General features: G+C 44.4%; 1 protein-coding gene across 2 annotated transcripts in view; it reads right to left on the bottom strand.

Moving 5' to 3' along the window:
• Positions 1–18739, bottom strand: part of pvrl2l (PVR cell adhesion molecule related 2 like) — a 237039-nt gene that overhangs the window by 115756 nt on the left and 102544 nt on the right. For both annotated transcript variants that reach the window (XM_084031653.1, XM_084031652.1), the window contains exons 3-6: positions 17564–17807; positions 7434–7727; positions 5073–5190; positions 4437–4585 (exon numbers count right to left, since the gene is read on the bottom strand). In XM_084031653.1, coding sequence (XP_083887779.1) covers positions 4437–4585; positions 5073–5190; positions 7434–7727; positions 17564–17807 — 805 coding nt within the window. The remainder of the gene's footprint in view (positions 1–4436; positions 4586–5072; positions 5191–7433; positions 7728–17563; positions 17808–18739) is intronic.

Raw genomic sequence — 18739 nt, forward strand, 5'->3', positions numbered from 1 at the left:
CCCTCACCTCGCTCCCCTTCCCCGTTTCTCATGCCTCCCCACATCTCTCCTCCTCTAAGTCGTGGCCCCGGTGGAGGCTGAGGGTGAAATCATGACACGTGACGTCTGCTTGACAGCAGCAGAAAAAGCCAGGCAGCGCTGCACTTTCATCTGCCGTTTAACAGAACAGAGAGGGGCTGTTAACGCTTCTCAGCAGGGAAATTAGCCGGGGTGTGCTGGGTCTGTGTACACAAAGTGCTGGAGTATTAACTGTTACATTATTGAGAGCCGGGGCCCTCCACGCCTGACAGTTTAGATCTAGTGCAGAGAGCTGGATTCTACAGTTAGTCGCGAGTGGTTTACTCCTGATGGGTTTTCTTCACATTTCGACTGAATAAAAGTAGGAGTTTTGAATCAACTACAGCCACAAGAAACGATCTGAAACTCTCCGTTCGGCTGCAGCGTGACACACTGAGCCATGATTATATGGGATTTGACTGCAGCCACACAGCAGAAGATTAGTGCGCTGATATTATCAGCAGACTGCCTGTAGAAAGGTCAGCTGGACCAAACCAATAATGGTCTCCTTCCTCACCTAGAGCCGTGTCTTGTGTCGAACTAATTGGCTCCATGCATGCGCGGTGCTGCAGGTGGCGATGGCGAAAACACCATTTAGACGTGAACATACAAGAAGTAATGAGACAACAAAGCAAGAATAGAGCTACAAAGGTGCATCCAGTTAAGTGCAGGTCTCCAGGTGTGTCGGCAAACAGCCTGTGCTCTATTGTGTGATTGATTGGACTGGATAATCCCCCGTCTAGACACACCGACGGGCCGTGAAACAAGCGGGGATGTGTGCAGACAATCGACACGAAGTTGTTGTATTAAACAGCTACATTAAATTCACCAAGCCGTATGAAACAGGGAGTTTGAGTATCAGCAAACAACGAGAAAGTAGCCATACCTGACCACCTAAAATATGATTTAGTTTACTGCAGCAGATTGAGATTAGCTGTGGACAGACGTAAAGATGCACACTCACGCACACGGGCAGGATCGCATTGTTGTTCCGACCCAGAATGAGATAATTAGCTGAATGTTTATATTTGAAAATGTCTCGCTGTATGTATTGTGTCAGTAGGAGATTTGTTGAACCACTAGGAGGTCTACAAGGTCTACAAGGTCTACATGACAATACCGTTTCAGTTCTATGTCGTCAGCTGATTTATTTGTAATATTAGGAGGACCGGGGCTCAGTGAGCCGGTTCTTTGAAAAGAAGAAGAAAAGACACAAAACTACTTGGTTATGGTTTTGGAAAATATTGCAGTTTGGATTAAAATAACTATGTTCCATAAAAAATGTTTTTGCGTCGCTGCTCTGTTGGAGCCAACACAGACAAACACACTGCTGGAGGTCCGGGCCGCAGAGCTGGGCTCTCTGGAGGGAAGGGGGGCACGGCTGGAACCAGAACCAGGACCGCGTAGGGAAGACTGTCAGACCCTACTGCTGTAAAATTAGAGGTTTTCTCTAGGGGGTCTGGTTATATTACACACAAATGTATATCTACTGAAAATGTTGTGCTATTGCAACCATACTTGTGCGTGTTGACATGGAAATCTGTGCGATGTGAACATACACCATTAATATTATGGACTTCAGCAGTGGTGACTATTCCTTTGCATTATACATCCTGCTGTTCCCATTAAAGCCCATTCATTAACAGCATGATCATATCTCCAGCCTCCCAGTCCCAGCAGAACCATCATCCACCACCACCGGTCTCTGGACTCCATGGGGGCATTTATCTCACCTCCCGGGGGGAAGCACCTCCATTACAAATCCCCCCTTGTCTCAGTGCCTTTCTGTCAAGACTTCATTAGCACACATCGTGGGTTAGCATGAAAAACTACCTTTTGTCTTCATTCTCTCGCCTAATGTAAATGATGGAGTTGTTTTTGAGTCACTCCGAGTGGCAGACTAGCCATCTGGAGCGTCGGGTGTTTTCCTGCTAAGATTTGGACCGACGTTAGAGAAAAAAAAAGATTGGAAAGCCGGCTCTCTGTGGTTCTGATAAGCGGCCCAGGAGAGGGAGCCGGTGGCCAGCTTCCTTTTGATTACAGGTCATAATTCTCCTGCTGTCGCCACGGCGACGACTCGTTAAATGCACGTTTGCCATGTTAGCAGGCATTAATATGATCGCCACGGGAACAGTGTGGCCATTAAACACTTGATGGAGCTCGATGGCATAGTGGTAAAGGCTTTTTATAGATCGAGTATGTTTATTGAGATTCATAGTCTACAGGCTTTACACTCGGGTCGGGACTAATTACACAAAAATGCAAAAATGCTCACCTGTGAATATTTTGCATGAAAACTGTTCATAATGAAATCATCACACAAAATGCTCCCGGTGTGTTAAAGTTGGATCATGTGACCCAAAAGCTACACCTGCTGGAACGAGTCATCAAACATGAATTAACACCAAACTCTAGGATGCGTCACGCTGCTATTTTGAAGAATCATATTAATTAACATAGAAAAAAGCAGCACAAAGTGAGGATTCCTCCCAATAACAAATAGGTACAAAAACAGCTTTACTTCCCACAATAACCAAAGTCACTTCCATGAGTCGAGTCGGGTCAAAGTGTCCCCGAGCGACGCTGCGATTCCCTACGTACTCATGGATGAGCGTGTCAGCTAAAATGCTTTAAAAGAAAACAAACAGCCTCGGAAATGTGCAGTTTGTTTGCTCCCTCAGCAGAAGAACACAACCTCATCAGCTCGGAGCTCCGGCTCAGACTTCCCACCAGCAGACGTGTTCAAAGACGCGTTTAACAAAGAGGAGGACGGATCACAAAGTCTGGCCTTGATCTCAGCCACTCGGGGAGATGAAACACGCGAGTCCCTCAAAGTGCTCAAAGTGTGTGTGAGGAGATATATTTTACATGTGTCTGTGAAGGATTGCGGTGTGTTAGAGCTTACGTGTGCGCTAGAAGGGGGGAGAGGACCCTCCCCGATACTTTGAGTCACATTGCTTCGCTTCCAGGAGAGAACAGCAGCAGCTTAGCCACTTCTGAACCTCCCACACATCCCTCCCAGCACACCGTCCCGGCTACAAAGCACCTTTTGTTCTCGGAGGAGAGACAATTCAAATCTCCAGCTCACGATTTCCCACGGATTTTTCTAAATGTAGCCTTCTAGTAGAGTAGAAGTTGTTTTGTTTTCTCGGCGTAAGCTCGCCTCGGTGATTATTCTGACTAAATTCCTCACAAAGAGAAAAAGTTGAAGTGCTGAAGGAAGGGAAGCGATTTTGACCAGTCAAGCAGGCAGTGTGGAGAACACACACACACACACACACGCACACACACTAACCATGATAAAAAAAAAAAATGTTAACAGGTTTGGAGGCCTGCCTGCTGATGTGCAGTGAGGCATTTTGGCATGCGGACATGTTCTTGGGTTTGTGTGTGCGTGCTTGTGAGTGCAGGTGTGTGTGTGTGTGTGTGTGTTTGTGTGTGTGTGTGTGTGTTTGTGTGTGTGTGTGTGTGTGTGTTTGTGTGTGTGTGTGTGTGTTTGTGTGTGTGTCGGATCAATGTGTGAAAGCATCAGGGCAGAGGGAAAGAGAAAACCCAGACTGAACACCGTGGCAACAGCAGCCGAATCACCGAACTACAGTAGCAAACGTCAAAAGTGGAGATCCTCCCGGGTGCATGCAGACACAAAGTCAAACTCTCACCGACGGAAGAGGAGACAGAAACGCAAAAAGAAGAGCACTTGTGCTTCGGAGGTGTTAGTTATTATATGACAAAAGGGGGGATGCAAGGGAGGGGAAACAAAGAAGAAGAGGAGGAGAAGCAAACCTTTGCAAACTGGCTCACACCAACTTCAACCCCCCGTTGGAAGAATTTAGAAGTCCTCCAACAATCCCGACGCCGTCGTGAACCACCGCAGAGCCAGAACGCTGCGACGAGGGCCAACTCTCACTCTCACAGAGCTAAACATTTTTAACTCCCATCCAGCAGAGCTGCAGTTTCCCCCGGGCGCATGGATCCCAGTCTCAACAGAGTGTTTTTGTTCGATCTGAAATTAGAACCGTTTTGGAGTCGGCCCTTGTCCTGCAGTCTGGCCCCGCTGTGGGGAGACGGCCAATCAGACGCCTCGGGCCGCTGCATGGCTGAAAGCCGCCGGCGGCGAGGAGGAAGTAACGACAAAAAAAACAACCCAACGTGAAGATTGAAAAGAGCCCAGCATCCCTGCAGCTCTCAGATCAGCCCTGATCCCAGCATGTGTGTGTGTGTGTGTGTGTGTGTGTGTGTGAAAGAGGGATGTTCTGTGCATGCATGTGTGCAAGTGTATCTGCATCTCTGAGGGGGATGATGGAGGTGCATGCAGACGTCCGGTGTGCACGCGGCCGTGTGTGATGTCATGTGACTCGCCGTGTGTTTGAAGGACTCACCGATGACGATGGCGGTGATCTGGTGCCTGCTGGCCCCGTGCTTGTTCTTCACCTCGCAGATGAAAGTGGTGTTGACGGCGTCGTCCACCTTCCTCACCGTCAACTTGTTGCCGCTGACGACCACCGTGTCTGGCAGAGCGCCGGACGCCCTGGAGGGGAGGGGAGGAAGGGATAAACAGGAAGTCAGTTGGCGGAGAGGGAGAGGAAAGGACAAGAGACACGAGGGAAGAAGCAGCACTGAGACCATATGTTTCAAGATATTGGATTAAAGTAAAAAAATAAAATCAAAAAGGCAAATCGATGAAAGAGGGAAGGAGAAAAGATGGCAAATGAAAAACAAGATGGTTTTGCGACTGATATTCAAAGACGTATTAATGTGAACAGCCGTTCCGTCTCCCCGCTCGATGATCATCACAAAACGCACGCACAAAGCACAGCACGCCATCTGTCCATCACGACGAGATCTTAAGAGCGTTTGTGTTTATCTGAAAATGACTAAGAAATGATCGTTAAAGAGGGTTACGTGCTCTTCTGTCGTGATTACAGCGGCAATTAGAAAATGCAGTGTCCCCGAGGCCAGCGAGGTGGAGGGAGACGCGTCGACATGCAGACGGCAGGAAGCGGCGTGATGCTTACGCGGTCCAGGTGACGGCGGTGGGCGCCGGGTTGCCGTTGGCCATGCAGACCAGCACGGCGTCGGAGCGGCCCACGTACCAGTTGTTGTCGTAGCCCTCTATAGACACCGAGGGAGGATCTGGAACACAGAGAGGGACGTTTACTTCCTGTTATTGACATTCATAAGATGCGCGACATCATTCGGTTCACATTTATTACTTTTTAATTAACTCGTTTTCATCTAGAACAGTTCGTCTATCATTCAATGAGCTCCAGCTGATGCTCTCAGACATGTTTGACCCATTAGAGACCAAACACTGAGAAGTGGACGTAGTCCTGGTTTGTGGACTACATGTTCACCACTTGGATTTGGACTTTGGATTTTTTGCAACCAGTAAAGGAAGTGACCATATTTGGACTGTGGAGGAGTGACGGGTGGATCTGATGAACACAAGCAGCAGAGCAGCACCCTTACTGGATCTGGATCCATGTGGATTCTGGTGTGAAGCTGCTAACAAAGTTAGCTTCATAATTCAAGGTCAACTTTACATCTATCTGCCTTGAAACTAGAGATTGAGACCATAAACTCATGTTTACAATGTTTACTGAGATAATACATCAAGAGAGAAGTAGAAGTACTTCTTTTTGCAACCAGTCGACCCCTGATGACCAGCAGAGAGAATGCAAGACAAATAACATAATTAACAGATGTGTTCTGGCTAGAAATGTGTTTTGTGAGGTCACAGCAAATTATTAGTGGATGTTTGTGTGAACACCATCCAAACTTAAAGAGCTATCTTTGTGAGGACCAGCGGGTGAGAGCCCCGACCTCGGCCTCGTTTTGGTTCTGAACGTGTACATGCTGTAAGAATGCTGCCCACACACTCACATATCACACATATAAATGTTCAATCTGATTACATACACAGTGTGTCTACATGTTGCTTAGAAGCCAGTGGAGATTAAAAAAAGATAAAGATTTGACAGCTTGATGTGTAGGTGGTAGGAGTGTGTGCAGCTAGGGGTCTTAGTGGTCAACTCCAAGAATTTCTTTGCCGCAGTTTGCCAGACAGTTTGATTAAATGTGTGTGTGTGTGTGTGTGTTGTGTAAAAGTTGCAGACTATAAGAAGAGGTTAACAAGTTCACACCGTTCATACAAGGCTGTCAGCGCCCCGAAAACCACATGAGTCACGCTGAACCTGTCTGTTTTAACACCATGACAATCAATGGATTAGATTAAAGTAATGAGCGTGTGCATATTTGGGTAAACATACGGCTTCTTAATTTGCTTTACGCCTGAAATTAAAAGAGCCAAGTTTTGATGCAATTTCCTCTTAAAGTGATGTTCTGAAAAGTTGGGGTTTACTGAAGGTGTAAGATTGGGTGTTACCTCCGGCATCTGCTTCGGTCTGTCATCACATTTTATGTAATTACAGAAATGTGGATTCATTTTTCACAATCTGCTTCACAGCGAGGAGAAACGGTGCTCCAGTGAATGTGGTGCAGCTAAAGGGTGACTAACAAAAATGTACTTGAAAGGTAGATGGCATGTCATAATGGTCGGCTGACTCCGATACATGAATGCCAAGTACTTTATTGCTACTTCATCAGTTAATGGATTTGCTAACAAAGGTCATGCGTGTTTAAAACAAGGTTTAAAGTCGAGCTTAAAGGTAATTTCCAGATCTTCCGTACGGTGATATATTTCTGAGAACTTGACTTTCTTCAACTTTGATCCATGCAGATGCCACGAGAGAAAAATTGCTAGAAAAATATGCTTTGTAAAGTAAGTATTAAAATGTGGATTTAATTAGGTGTTGCAATACATGACCTTCTGTAAAGTATGGCAATATTGTAATATATTGACTTGTAACCCCTGTATCATGATATGTCTTGTACATCCAGATTCCTTCCACAGCTCTACTGGAGACTGCAGAGCTGCTATACTGTATGTACACTCCCTTTATGCAGCACTGCATGAGAGAAACATCGACTTTTACAATATATGAACAATACGGCCTAATTGTCTTCCTGTGTTCTAGTGTTTAAACGACACAAACCTGAAAACGTGTCCTCGGATGTTGCAGCAAATAGACCAGATGTTGTTTTTGTAGTTGGATCATTATTGGAAGTGCACTAACATTAACGTATCGTCTTCCATTCACTGCAGTCTGCTTGGATATAAATGTGTTTGGCCTTCTGTGTAACCGATTAGTGGTGAAGGGTCTGCAGGTGACTGCCAAAGCACCGGCCTAAAGGCTCTGGCAAGGCACTGATCTGGGTCAGGTTGTTAGCGGTTGTGTTCTCTCGGGATCCTTTATGTTCTCTGTCCAAGAAGACATTATTATATGGATGTGAGTGTGTATGCGTGTCTTCCTTACATTCCACTGAGAGCTTGAGGGGGTAAACCCACGGCCGCTCCTGCGTCCTCTGGTCCACCATGCAGGTCACCTCCCTGCCGTCGTCCGCCGGCGTGGGGACCAGCCGGTACTCGCTGCGCACCGTCACCGTGCCGTCCGGCCCATTGGCGGTGCTGGTGGAGTGGTTGCCTCCGAGCGTTGCCAGCCACTTGATGGTGGCGGCCGGTTTGCCGTCGGCCGCCTCGCACTGGGCCACGACCACCGACTTAGAGCCCGCATGGACGGTCACGACTTTGGCCGAGTTCTTAGGCTTGGCTGAGGGGAGGAGAGAGAGGAAAAGATAAAAGGTGACATCAGATGTGAGGCAGAGGGAGGAGGGCCGAGGAGGCTCAATCACTTTATTGTGCATGCACTGTACAACCTGGCATCCAACTGTGGCTGTAATGAAACTCAGAGGGGAAGGCCCTCCGGTGTGACCTCCGGCCACTCAGCATCCCAGAGACACACAGAAGAGATCCAAAAACCCATCCAGATACAAGGCGTTATAGAATGTAATCCAGTTAAAATCCAGTACATTTAATGGTATTTAATGACAGCTGGTTTGCTCGAAGACAAAACAAAGCTAACCCTTTTGCAGACTTGAACAAATCTTGCAAACAACAACTATCTGGGACCCAATCACAATCATGCATTTCTTTTACATCAACCAGCAGGTTTTAGAGAGTCATTGCAGATGGTCCCCCAATTAAAATGCCACATCAAACACACCAACAACAGGCTTTTCACATTCAACAGCGATATGAAGAACATTCCTGTTCCTTCTGCCGTCACATCAGCTTTTGTTAAATTGAACTGGACTCGTCCTCTAGAGTGGCAATGTTCCCGGAAAGGCAGGAAACACAGCTTGTGACACACTCTCAGTCAATCTGTAAATGTCAGTGACTTCCATTATTTCATGATGCCAAGTGTTTCAATTTACCTTCTTTTTTTTTGTTCCTACCACTCGTCTTTAACATGTCCACATTGTACTGCAGGATGTGATTTAGTACGTTTCCCCTAAATGCCTTTCCATCTGGTGAAGGCGGCCGTATGTCTGCAGAGACAGCGACCAACATAATGGAATTGAAAGACTTTACTTATCAGGAAAACCAGGCAATCATTGGAAAACCCTTTTTTTCTGGCCAGTGCGTTGCTTGCTGGTTTATTGAGTTTACTGTCGGTGGACAAATAGCTTTGTTTGTGTGTTATTGGGTCCAAAAAGGAATCGCTCTTCAATTCGAAGCGACCGATACAACGTTTATATTTCCATTCGTTTCTTTTAAATGATGTACCTGCAAATATCTCAACATAGTGCCATGCTGCATTAATCTGGACAAATAGTCATGATAACAAGAAAACTATCCAACCAATAAAACAGAGTTAAATGATTTCCATTAGGCTACTGTAGCTTATTAGCTTTTTTGCAACTTTCACTTCTGTACAACCTTCCCTGTCTGAGTATAAAGAGTATAAGAGGCTCCACCAAATAGGAACAATGACTTGATAGTTCCGAAACACAAATGAAAGGTATACATCTCAATAAACTGTGTAAACTCGGAAAGCAACGACCTCACATTCACATCCAGCCTCATGTTGGTGATTGGGAGGCAGCCAAGGCTTTGAACTGAGCTCTCTTTCAGTATTTCACAGTAATTACCGTGACTGTGGCAGACCGCCATGGTCTAATTTGTCACACCGCAGTGTCTTAATGAACCTAACATACTTTTTCACTTCTCAACAGGTGGGTTGGATGGTCCGTGGCAGGCGGATCCAATCGCAGCGACCGCCTCTAGTGCGGCTCGCAGATTAAAGTGGCTCGCGGATCCAGCTGTGTCGGCTTTACGGCGCCCCTCGCCACTTTCTGGGGCCCGTGGACTCCTTGTGGGGACGGGCCAATGGTCAGAGGTGCATCAGGTGTCTGCACCGATATCGCCGATCCATCCAACCTGTGTCTCGTTATCATGCTGTGTGGGTCGGACATTTTGCCGTGTCATCACTATTCATATTTCTGGATCGACTAAATTGTCAATCAGTCGGTCTTTGTCTTTACCCAACCGATTTCTGTGGGGGGAGGGGGATTTGATTTTCCTTACACAATCACTAGAGATCAACATGCCACCGAAATCTACTGTCATTTATAGATGACAACAATGCGTAACCATGACAACACACTGATTTTGCCAGGGTTTTGGAGTTGGGAAAAGAACGAGTTGGGAGACATTGAGACAACGATGACATCAGTCCCGCCTGTGGTACTGATTGGCCGAGTGTTAGTCCTGCCCTACTTACTCCAACCCTTACTGGACCGATTTGGGTTTCGATTGAGAAACCGGTGTTTCGTGTCGCAACGCCAGAAGAAATAGTCCCAAGCAAGTGAAGTGGGCAGATGCAAAGGTCTGGACCCGGGCAAACACCGCACATCAGTGTGAAGCATTCTGAGTACAGAGAATGAAGGCAAACAGGACGCTTTGCTAACAGAGCTGAATAAACAAGTAATCCACCTGAACAGCTGTACTTTCAATAGGCTGCACTAACAGGTTAACTTAGACTGTTAACTAGAAATCGTATAGATTAAATCAGTTCTGAAGAAGTCATATTCAAATTGTGTTACCCTCAGTATTAGGATAGAAGGATTTATTAAATGTCTCTAATCCCCGCTTCACATTCCTCAGAGACTTCCCTGAAGCCCCGTCCCGGTAGCTAGTAGGGATGCTCGGGACCCTTCACCGAGGCAGATGCCCCCCTGACTTGAATCTGAGGCTTCTCTAAGACTGTCTGTCTTTCTTTTCGCCTTGGCAAGCAGTTCCAGATCAAGGCCAGTCGCTGGAAGATTGCCAGTTTGAATCATAAACGAGTTCGGGCATATCTGCGAAGCGTGACGATTTGTAGTCGAGTGTGAAGCCGGCTGCTGCTGCATTAAGGTGGCGTTCGCACAGGACAGCTGACATCTGTCACAGACAGAGTTGGTGTTGAAACCATCCAGACACCCAGGAAGCTGATTAGTGCAGCCCAGCACTGACCCATATTACTACTTACATTTGGCCCACAAGCCGCTGCAATCTGGCTGCAAGATCACCAACTCAACCTTGATCCAGATAGACCCAGCTTCTAAAACCACATTACAAGTGGTTTGATGCACTTGGCCACGTATGCTGCACATATCTGGTTACAGACAAGACATGGTTTGGACCAAGATGCATTTGCGGTTGCCATAACTGACCCATTTTGACTTCTATCTGGGTTGCGTTGCCGTGTTAAAACGCGTCTGTACAGATTTCTGTACTGATGAAGTCCGTTTGAATGTCACATTTTTAGCAGCTAGTCTCTATGGATGGCAATGTTACTGGGTTGGTCAACCACTGGTTGGTCCAGATTAAAAACCTCTCCGGCAGCAATGGAGGGATTGCCATGGAATGACAGACAGATGGACAGATACGCTGAGTATTGCGATATTTAATCAATATTGCGATATATTACCTTTTTTCACCAGGACATGATGCAGTTTGTCAACATTTCATGTAATAAGATAACACATTTTCACACGGATCATCTAACTTGTTTTCATTGCAGCCAAATGCGTCACACCAGAAAATAACACCTCGTGGTTGCAGTTGTTACCAAGAGAATTAACTTGTATTGCAATCATAATAGTTTATTGGCAAAAAAAAATCGATACTTGATGTCTGTGTAGTAATAAAATATTGCCATACAAAAAATGTTTTATATTATGCTGTATGGATGTTTTTCCTCCTATAGAGGGGGTTAACACTTAGCTCAAACCCCTGCTGTGCTTTATTACAGCCTCACAGTCTTGTAATTTGACCAATCAAAAGTCTAACTTTTCACTGGTCTTCGACATGCTTCCTGCTGATATTTATGACATGTCAATCCATATCCCGCCACGTTTTCAACTCGGCCCAAAAGAGCTTCCCCGGACTGTAAAAGAATGAAGAAGGGAGGCAGAGAGTAAACTGACGGCTTGACCTTTAAGAGAGCATGTTACCCGATAACTACACCATCAACTCCGATATGCCACCAGTGATCGGCGCGGGGTTTTAACACGGAGCAGATGCACCACACAAAGCCCGTGCCTGCAGAGCAGACGTATCTGGATTCAGCAGCGCTGGCTGTTGGCACATCAATGTTTCCTCCTCCATTCCCTCCCTAAACATGGATTTATTCACTGCTGTATCCTGATGAAGGCAGCCAAGTGATGCATTTTTTTTATTTTCTACTTTGCTGCATACATTAGCCAAAAATCAATAAAAGCTTCTGGATCTTGTTAAATTTTTTGGAATTCATGTCTCAGCAGCTGCCCAGGTTTGTAAACATCTTCTCTCAGCTTAACACACTGCTGCTGAATATTTCCAGACATTGTTGGGGGGGAAATAACATCTGTTTGGCTCTCTATGTCTCCTCAACTGTTAACAATACATGAATATTCAAGGAACGCAGGAGTAGTTTATACTGCAATTATTCTGCTGTGTGTTGTTTTGACAACTCATTACTCGATGCTAGAAATGTTGACAAAATGCATTAATTTAAGCTTTGTGATAATTTAGCTAATTTAAGCTTGAGGGCATTAGCTAAGTGCCGAAAATGTTGGAAAAACATGCCAAAAAAAACCCTAAAAGCTGAAAACACATGATTTTGACTTCCAAAGCACGCCCTCAAACACAGATACAAAAAGGACAGCGAGGCTTTGGCTTTCCTGTTTTGTGCATTTAACTGTTTTGACCGATTTGGCTCTCCGGCTCAAGGGCAAATATAAACTCAGGGGCGTTTTTATTTATTGATTTTCTCACCTTCGCCTCTCCGTTAACAGCAACTCAACAATATACAGAATGACGGCTGCTGTTCCAATTCGCCAGTGTTGTTGCACAGCAGCGTCTGCTATTGTGTTCGGCTGATGAATGGTTCTATACCTGTTTTGTATAGGTTATCTCTCCGAAGCCACAAAGGACCTTCGCTAATTGAAGATACTCCGGGAGTCAATATGTTTCTATTTAATTAAGATATTGTTTTTGAAGAGCACCAATAAACATACAGAACAAATAGGAGCTGTGGCTGGAACCTTAGATTCCATCACAGTCTCATTGAAATCCATTGATTTCCGTCTCTAGTGATGGAACACAGATGTTCCATTTCTTTGTGCACGACTTTCAAACTCATTTATTGCAACAAAAGCATCGTACGTGTCTGCATTTTTCTTTCTGTCTGTTAGTGAAAACATCCTGGTTCGGCTTAAAAAACTATTACACTTACGTTTAGGCAACACAATGAATGTTAGGTTTGGCAACAAAACCTCTTATTTCGGTTTAGGAACAACTTGCATAGTCACAAGGATGATTTTCCACCTTGAAAAAGGATCCCAATGAACGTTCCATTGGTTTTCGTGCTGAGAGACACAAAAGATTGACAATAGATTGTATTTTATAACGATTTCACAAATTGCCTTGAGACTGGTTTGAAAACACACCGAGGAATCTACTAGAATTTCCCTTTAACCTTTTATTCTTCTTATTTACCTTCCAGGGACGATGTGTTTTCCACACATCACTTTCTTAAGAGCGCACACATATTTCCATGTGGGAGATAACCGGTAAAACATTCTTACTGGAGCTGTTAGCTCATAATGTTTTACCCAGAAACGTCTGGAATGCAGATGTTGAATCAATGTGTCAGCTACAAGAATGCTGAGGGTTTTAGTCAGACTATTGCTGGCTCGCCCATTAACACCATAATAGAATTATTCCATAAATAAATGATATGTTTGCTAACAAGTTCACAGATAAAGTTTGAAACCTGGCTAACCAGGAAACAGTTTCACCAGATTTACAACATGCAAGCTGCAATATGCAACATTCCTTTTGACACTTTTCCATACAATCAATGGATGCATGAACGTTCAATATTGTTTTATTTATTCAAGATAATGAGCATAAAACTGTGCCTTCGAAAATGAACCAGAAAAAGAAAGATCCTGTTTGGATTTTGATGATAAAATCTCCCAGAGAGGTAATTTCATAATCATGCATTTATATTGCAGACATGTTTTTCCGGTGCTTGTATATAAGAAGTGTCTTTGGTATTCTGGATACGTCATTGAGCAATATTTATGTTTCGCAGAAATCTTCAATAGATTCAGTATTATGGCCTTAAGGCAGCGGTTATAATCAGATACACAACAGTTAGCTCTATAGACATCTTACATAAATGTGAGTTTCCATATAACCAGGTTTGTTTGGAGGTCGAGGAGCCTTGTTGGCTGTAAATGCAGGGTATGTTTTGTTTGGGAAGGTTAATCACTTCAGCAGAGCTCCTGATGGAGTCGTCATAATGGCCTTTCCCTCTCATTACAAGGTAATGTTATGGACATAATGATGGTAATTTGTAGAAAATAGTAAGGATTTTGTTTACAAAATTGCAAGTCTGACCTCGAACTGCTGGTGTACAAATCTGCTCTTCTCTGGTTGGATCATGAGAAAGCATGTGAACATGTTCTAGTAGGAAACAGGAAAGGAGCAGAAAAGGCCCTTTTTTTATTATAAGGCACACAACATGGTGTGTGTCCACACAGCAAGCCACACTCCAATCTGCCACTTATCCACTCTGGTGATGGGTGGACTCCTGAAGTCCACTCCTCTGACCTTTGACTCTCATCTTCAAATTCAACCATAAAAGCCCCTTTAAGAGGCTACTAGACTCCCCCTCACCTGCTGTAGTATTCCCATCCTGCTGGCTACACTATATCCAATAAGATGAGGTATAATTGGCCACCTTCCATTTTATAAGATCCCCATCCAGGACCATATTTTATCATTCACTGCCAAGTGAGCGCTTCTTTATTCACATCACAATAAGTGGTAATACGATTGGCCAGCAGTGCTGCTGTATCCAATAAGTCATAATACGATTGGCTGTCAGGATTATGTATTCACACTTAAATAAGTTGTGATCTGACCCGGTTGCCGGTGCTTCTATATCCAATAAAAGGTAATATTATTGGGTGCCAGCAGTTGCGGATTCAATAAGGTCTAATGTGATTGGCTCATATGGATTCTATATCCAATAGGGATAAAATACGAGCGGCTTCCAGTGACTTTGAGGCGCACTTAGTTCGCCAAGTGCATTTACGTTTAGCAGAATCCGTCCCAGAGAGCTTGGCAACGGCTGTAACTCCAGACAACAGAGCGAGTGAGACAGGGAGCTCTCCGGCAGGTATTTCCCAGACTACCTCTGCTTTGTGCCAGCAGCAGCAGCAGCAGCAGCAGTTTAGGAGGCTTAGCCCACATCCGTGTGCAAGCCCGCCAGAAAATCGCGATTTCTCTCTGCCAGACGGCCAAGTTCTGCGTCTCCTGTGTGAGAGAAGCTTCTGGAGCGCGAAGGTTCACCGAGAAAAACGCCACGAGAGGGGAAGACGGGAAAGGAACTGTGAAGCATTTCCTTTTCATGAGCCACACTGCCTGCAGTACCTGTGGTGCTGTAATTGATGTATTCTCACTATCACCTCCCATTGTGTGTCCATGGTGACTCTCAGCGGACGGACCCGGATCCGAGGTGCCAACAAATGAGCATCAAGCTGCTTTCCATTCTCCCTTCAGCAGCAATTTACACAAATTATTATGAGGAGACATATTAACTGTAGAGTAGAGTAACTCACGATAAGATGATGTCACTATATTATCCCCACGATGATAACGATGATATCGCAATATATTGCAAGAATTCATCTACGATACGCATCACGATCGGGAAAAATAGGCGAAACGCATGGAATCTGCATGTTTTAATAAAGATAAAATAATACAAAATTAGTGATTAAAAAAAAATGTATATCGGAATTTGGCACCAGTGTATCGATTAAAGTATCGCAGCATGGAGTATCACGATAAATGGTATAGTGATGCTGCTTAGAGGCCGAGGGGATAAAGGTGGCGAAGGCTACATCCACACTATTACTATTTATTGTTATAACTGAAACAACGTTCTCCGACTGTACGAGCTCTTAATCGTCCGACCGCCGACGCTACGCGCCATATACTGTAAGCACAGCACTCCCATACAACGAACTGTTGTTCACATTCAAGCATGGCGTCTCCCCCGTGCTGTAAACGGGAGCGAGAGACACCAGGCAGCAGCACTCTGGGAGACGGGAGGACACGTGGGTGGATGAATAACACCAGCTGTCTCCCATTACAAACAGGACGCGTCCCCCGGTAACAGCAGCTAAACCTCTTGGTTTCTGAAAATCAAGACACTGAGGTTTTTTAGCAGTTCTTCAGATTTCACGTCCCGGGGATTAAATGTTTGCTTCAGCCTGTTGCTAAGCGGGAGTGTGCAGGGAATAAACGCTAACAGGTGTGTCGAGTCAATTCCGTATTATTCTAGCTATTATTTAATCAGAGCAGGACATGTGACACCACCCACTCAGACACAACTGCCACACTTTAAAATGATTTGGCTTCTTTGTCTGCATGTTTCAAAATGGGCCTCGACGCACTCGACGCGTTGCTAACAGATGGAAAAAGACTTTTTTTGCTGCATGTTGTTGCTTCACGTAGACGCAGCTGCTCAGCGGCGTCATTAAACCCAACTAATTACTATCTACTTTGTCCAAATTGTGCAATAACGCCTGCACACGAGTATTTGAAACTACATTACATTACAGACTTTTTTTTTTTTTTTTTTTTAATAACACAATACTGTTTTAAACAAACCTGGATTATGACTTTACCTTTTTTTCTTTTCTTTTTTTAAGCGTTTACTACTTGCACATATCTTATCTCCTTCTTTCCTTCTTATCACATTCAAGGTCCTCAAAAAGTTATTAATTCAGACCAACAGATCTAAGTTTAATTAAACTGAACTTTCAAGTGTGAAAAAGGTCAATTAAGGTCGACTCCGACGGTGCGTTCATGTACAAAAGTGACCATGTAACGGCAAGTATCATGCTGTACTTTTTTCACCATGGTAACACAACGCACAACACCATGTTGTGCAAGTAATTCAACAAAAGAGAAAATGGCATAACAGCAGCTGCGATGCTGCTGCTGCTGATTGTGTTGATAAGCGGCCAAATCACAAGGCCAAGCGACAATTACCGACTTCCTGTTGTTTTCAGAAAACAAGTCGCCTCTTTGACCCGACGCAGGATCTTTGCCCTCGCAAGGATTTTTGCCTCAAGTTTGAAAACCTCTGAATTAGAGTTAAATATAGTTATTTGTTCACATCTAGTGTGCCGACTGTGGAGTGAAAATAAAAGTCAGATTTCCTGTGCTAGCCCACCACTGCTAACTGCTAATGGGTACATTTAAATGCAGTGGATGGAGAGATTATGCTAATTGCCTTCATCGGATTATCACACTAAGGGTCCTCAAAAGTGATTCATTAAGACATTTGGCCAAAATGATCTACGTCTAATTAAACGGAAATTTCTAAGTGTTCAATTATGTTAAAAAGGTCACATTAGAGGTCGACCCCGATGTTGCACAAGTGTACAAAAGTGACGATGTAACGGCGGGTTATTGCAGCAAAGGTCAACTACTTGCTTGTAACGTCTGGATCGCACCTTTGGAAGCAAATAAATCCACATTAACTCCATTTTTCTTTTAATCTCAACTCCCCAATAACCTGGGTTCAGGTACTTCCTCTAATATGATAATAATAATCTATTTATTTACTAAAGCAAAGTTCACTAATGTCAAGAAAAGTCATGTTAGCTCTACTTTACAATCTCAATCTTCATCACGGATCTCCTTGGTTTTTCCATTCTGCACCAGGACCGACCAGAATCCTCATGGAATGCTTTAAATTGCTTCTTCTAAGGGTTCGGGTCTGATGGGAGCTCTTTTATCGAAGGCATTGATAAGCAGATGGCCGGGGAGGCACTTGTCAAGGCCCATGTAGCAGAACAGCATTTGAAAGTCTGTTTGAAGCACGGCCATCTTTTTTTCCCCAGAAAAGTTTAAATATTGTCGACCTTTTAGTTCTCTAACTCTTTACGCTCGTTTAAGATAAAACTCAGAGAGTTCTCGGCTTTATCTGAAATACACAGCCGCTCCTTGTTTCTCTCAGCGGAACGAGGTTCCTGATATTAGCTCTCCACTCACCGAGCATGACGAGGGTGGTCGTCCCTTGCTCGTTTCCAGAAGGGTAGGTGGCGTACTCGCAGGTGTAGCGGCCGGCGTCAGACATCTTGAGGTCAGAGATCCTGATGGACGGGTTCTCCAGACTGTTGTGAAGGAAAACCACGCGGTCCTTGAAGGACGGGTTGGGGAAGCTCTGTCCGTAGATGGGGTGGTACACCGCGATGTTGTCCCTCTGGCCGTCGATGGGTTCCCATATCCAAGACACCTGGAACACAGTGTGTGTGAGGACAAGTTCAGGTGATTCAAATTAAAACCAGACGTTCATGTATCTAATAAGATACATGAACGCCAAGGAGCTCTTTCAAAAATGATCTAATCTAATGATAACCCCAAACAACAGTAAAGGTTTGACAGAACAAGAACAATAATGTTGCCTTAGATTCAATTAAAGGCATAGTAGGTAATTTGGAAAAAACACGGAGACTTTGAATGCATCGCCGAACCGAAAAAGTCCCGCCCCCTTCGTTCAGACCTCTGTTCAAAGCCCCGCCCCCAGAACACCAAACGAGTGCAGCAATCAGGAAGTAGGCATTGACAGACAGGCAGGCCGTCCAATTATTTTCTCTGGCCCAACTTTTCTGATTGGACGAGGTTTTTACAGTCCTGCCACGGCCACAGATTACACTTTTGAGATGTTTTTATGTCAGATCATTTAATGTATTCACTGCTATCGGTATGTTATGAGGATTTCAAGAAATATATATATATATATATATATATATATATTCTGAATAGAATCACCACCTCAACCTTTAAGCTGTGGGGCCTTTTCATTTTAGCCTGTATTTATGACGCGGGTCAGATGCACGGACCATAATGTCTGACTAATGTCTGACATTTCTCTCCACAAGTATTGCAATCTTTGCTGTTGTTTTTTTTTTTTTAGAAGCTCTAAAAATAATTTTACTTATAGAAGCAAACTGTCAAAGTGAATTAACGCTGTCAGCGTCAGCAGGAATCTATTGCAAGATCTGTCTCCTCTCTCCGTTTGAAAGAGCATTACTTGACAGTCATCTAACAGTGATTTCTGCTTTATGAGTCCTGATATGTGAAAAATAATATTGATATCTGCCATGGCTGTTATGAGACTCCACCGCGAGGGAGAATACCGGGATGTTGTGCCAAATTGATTTTCTT

This window comes from Eutrigla gurnardus (genome assembly GCF_963514095.1).
Source record: "Eutrigla gurnardus genome assembly, chromosome: 17".
NCBI lineage: Eukaryota > Metazoa > Chordata > Actinopteri > Perciformes > Triglidae > Eutrigla > Eutrigla gurnardus.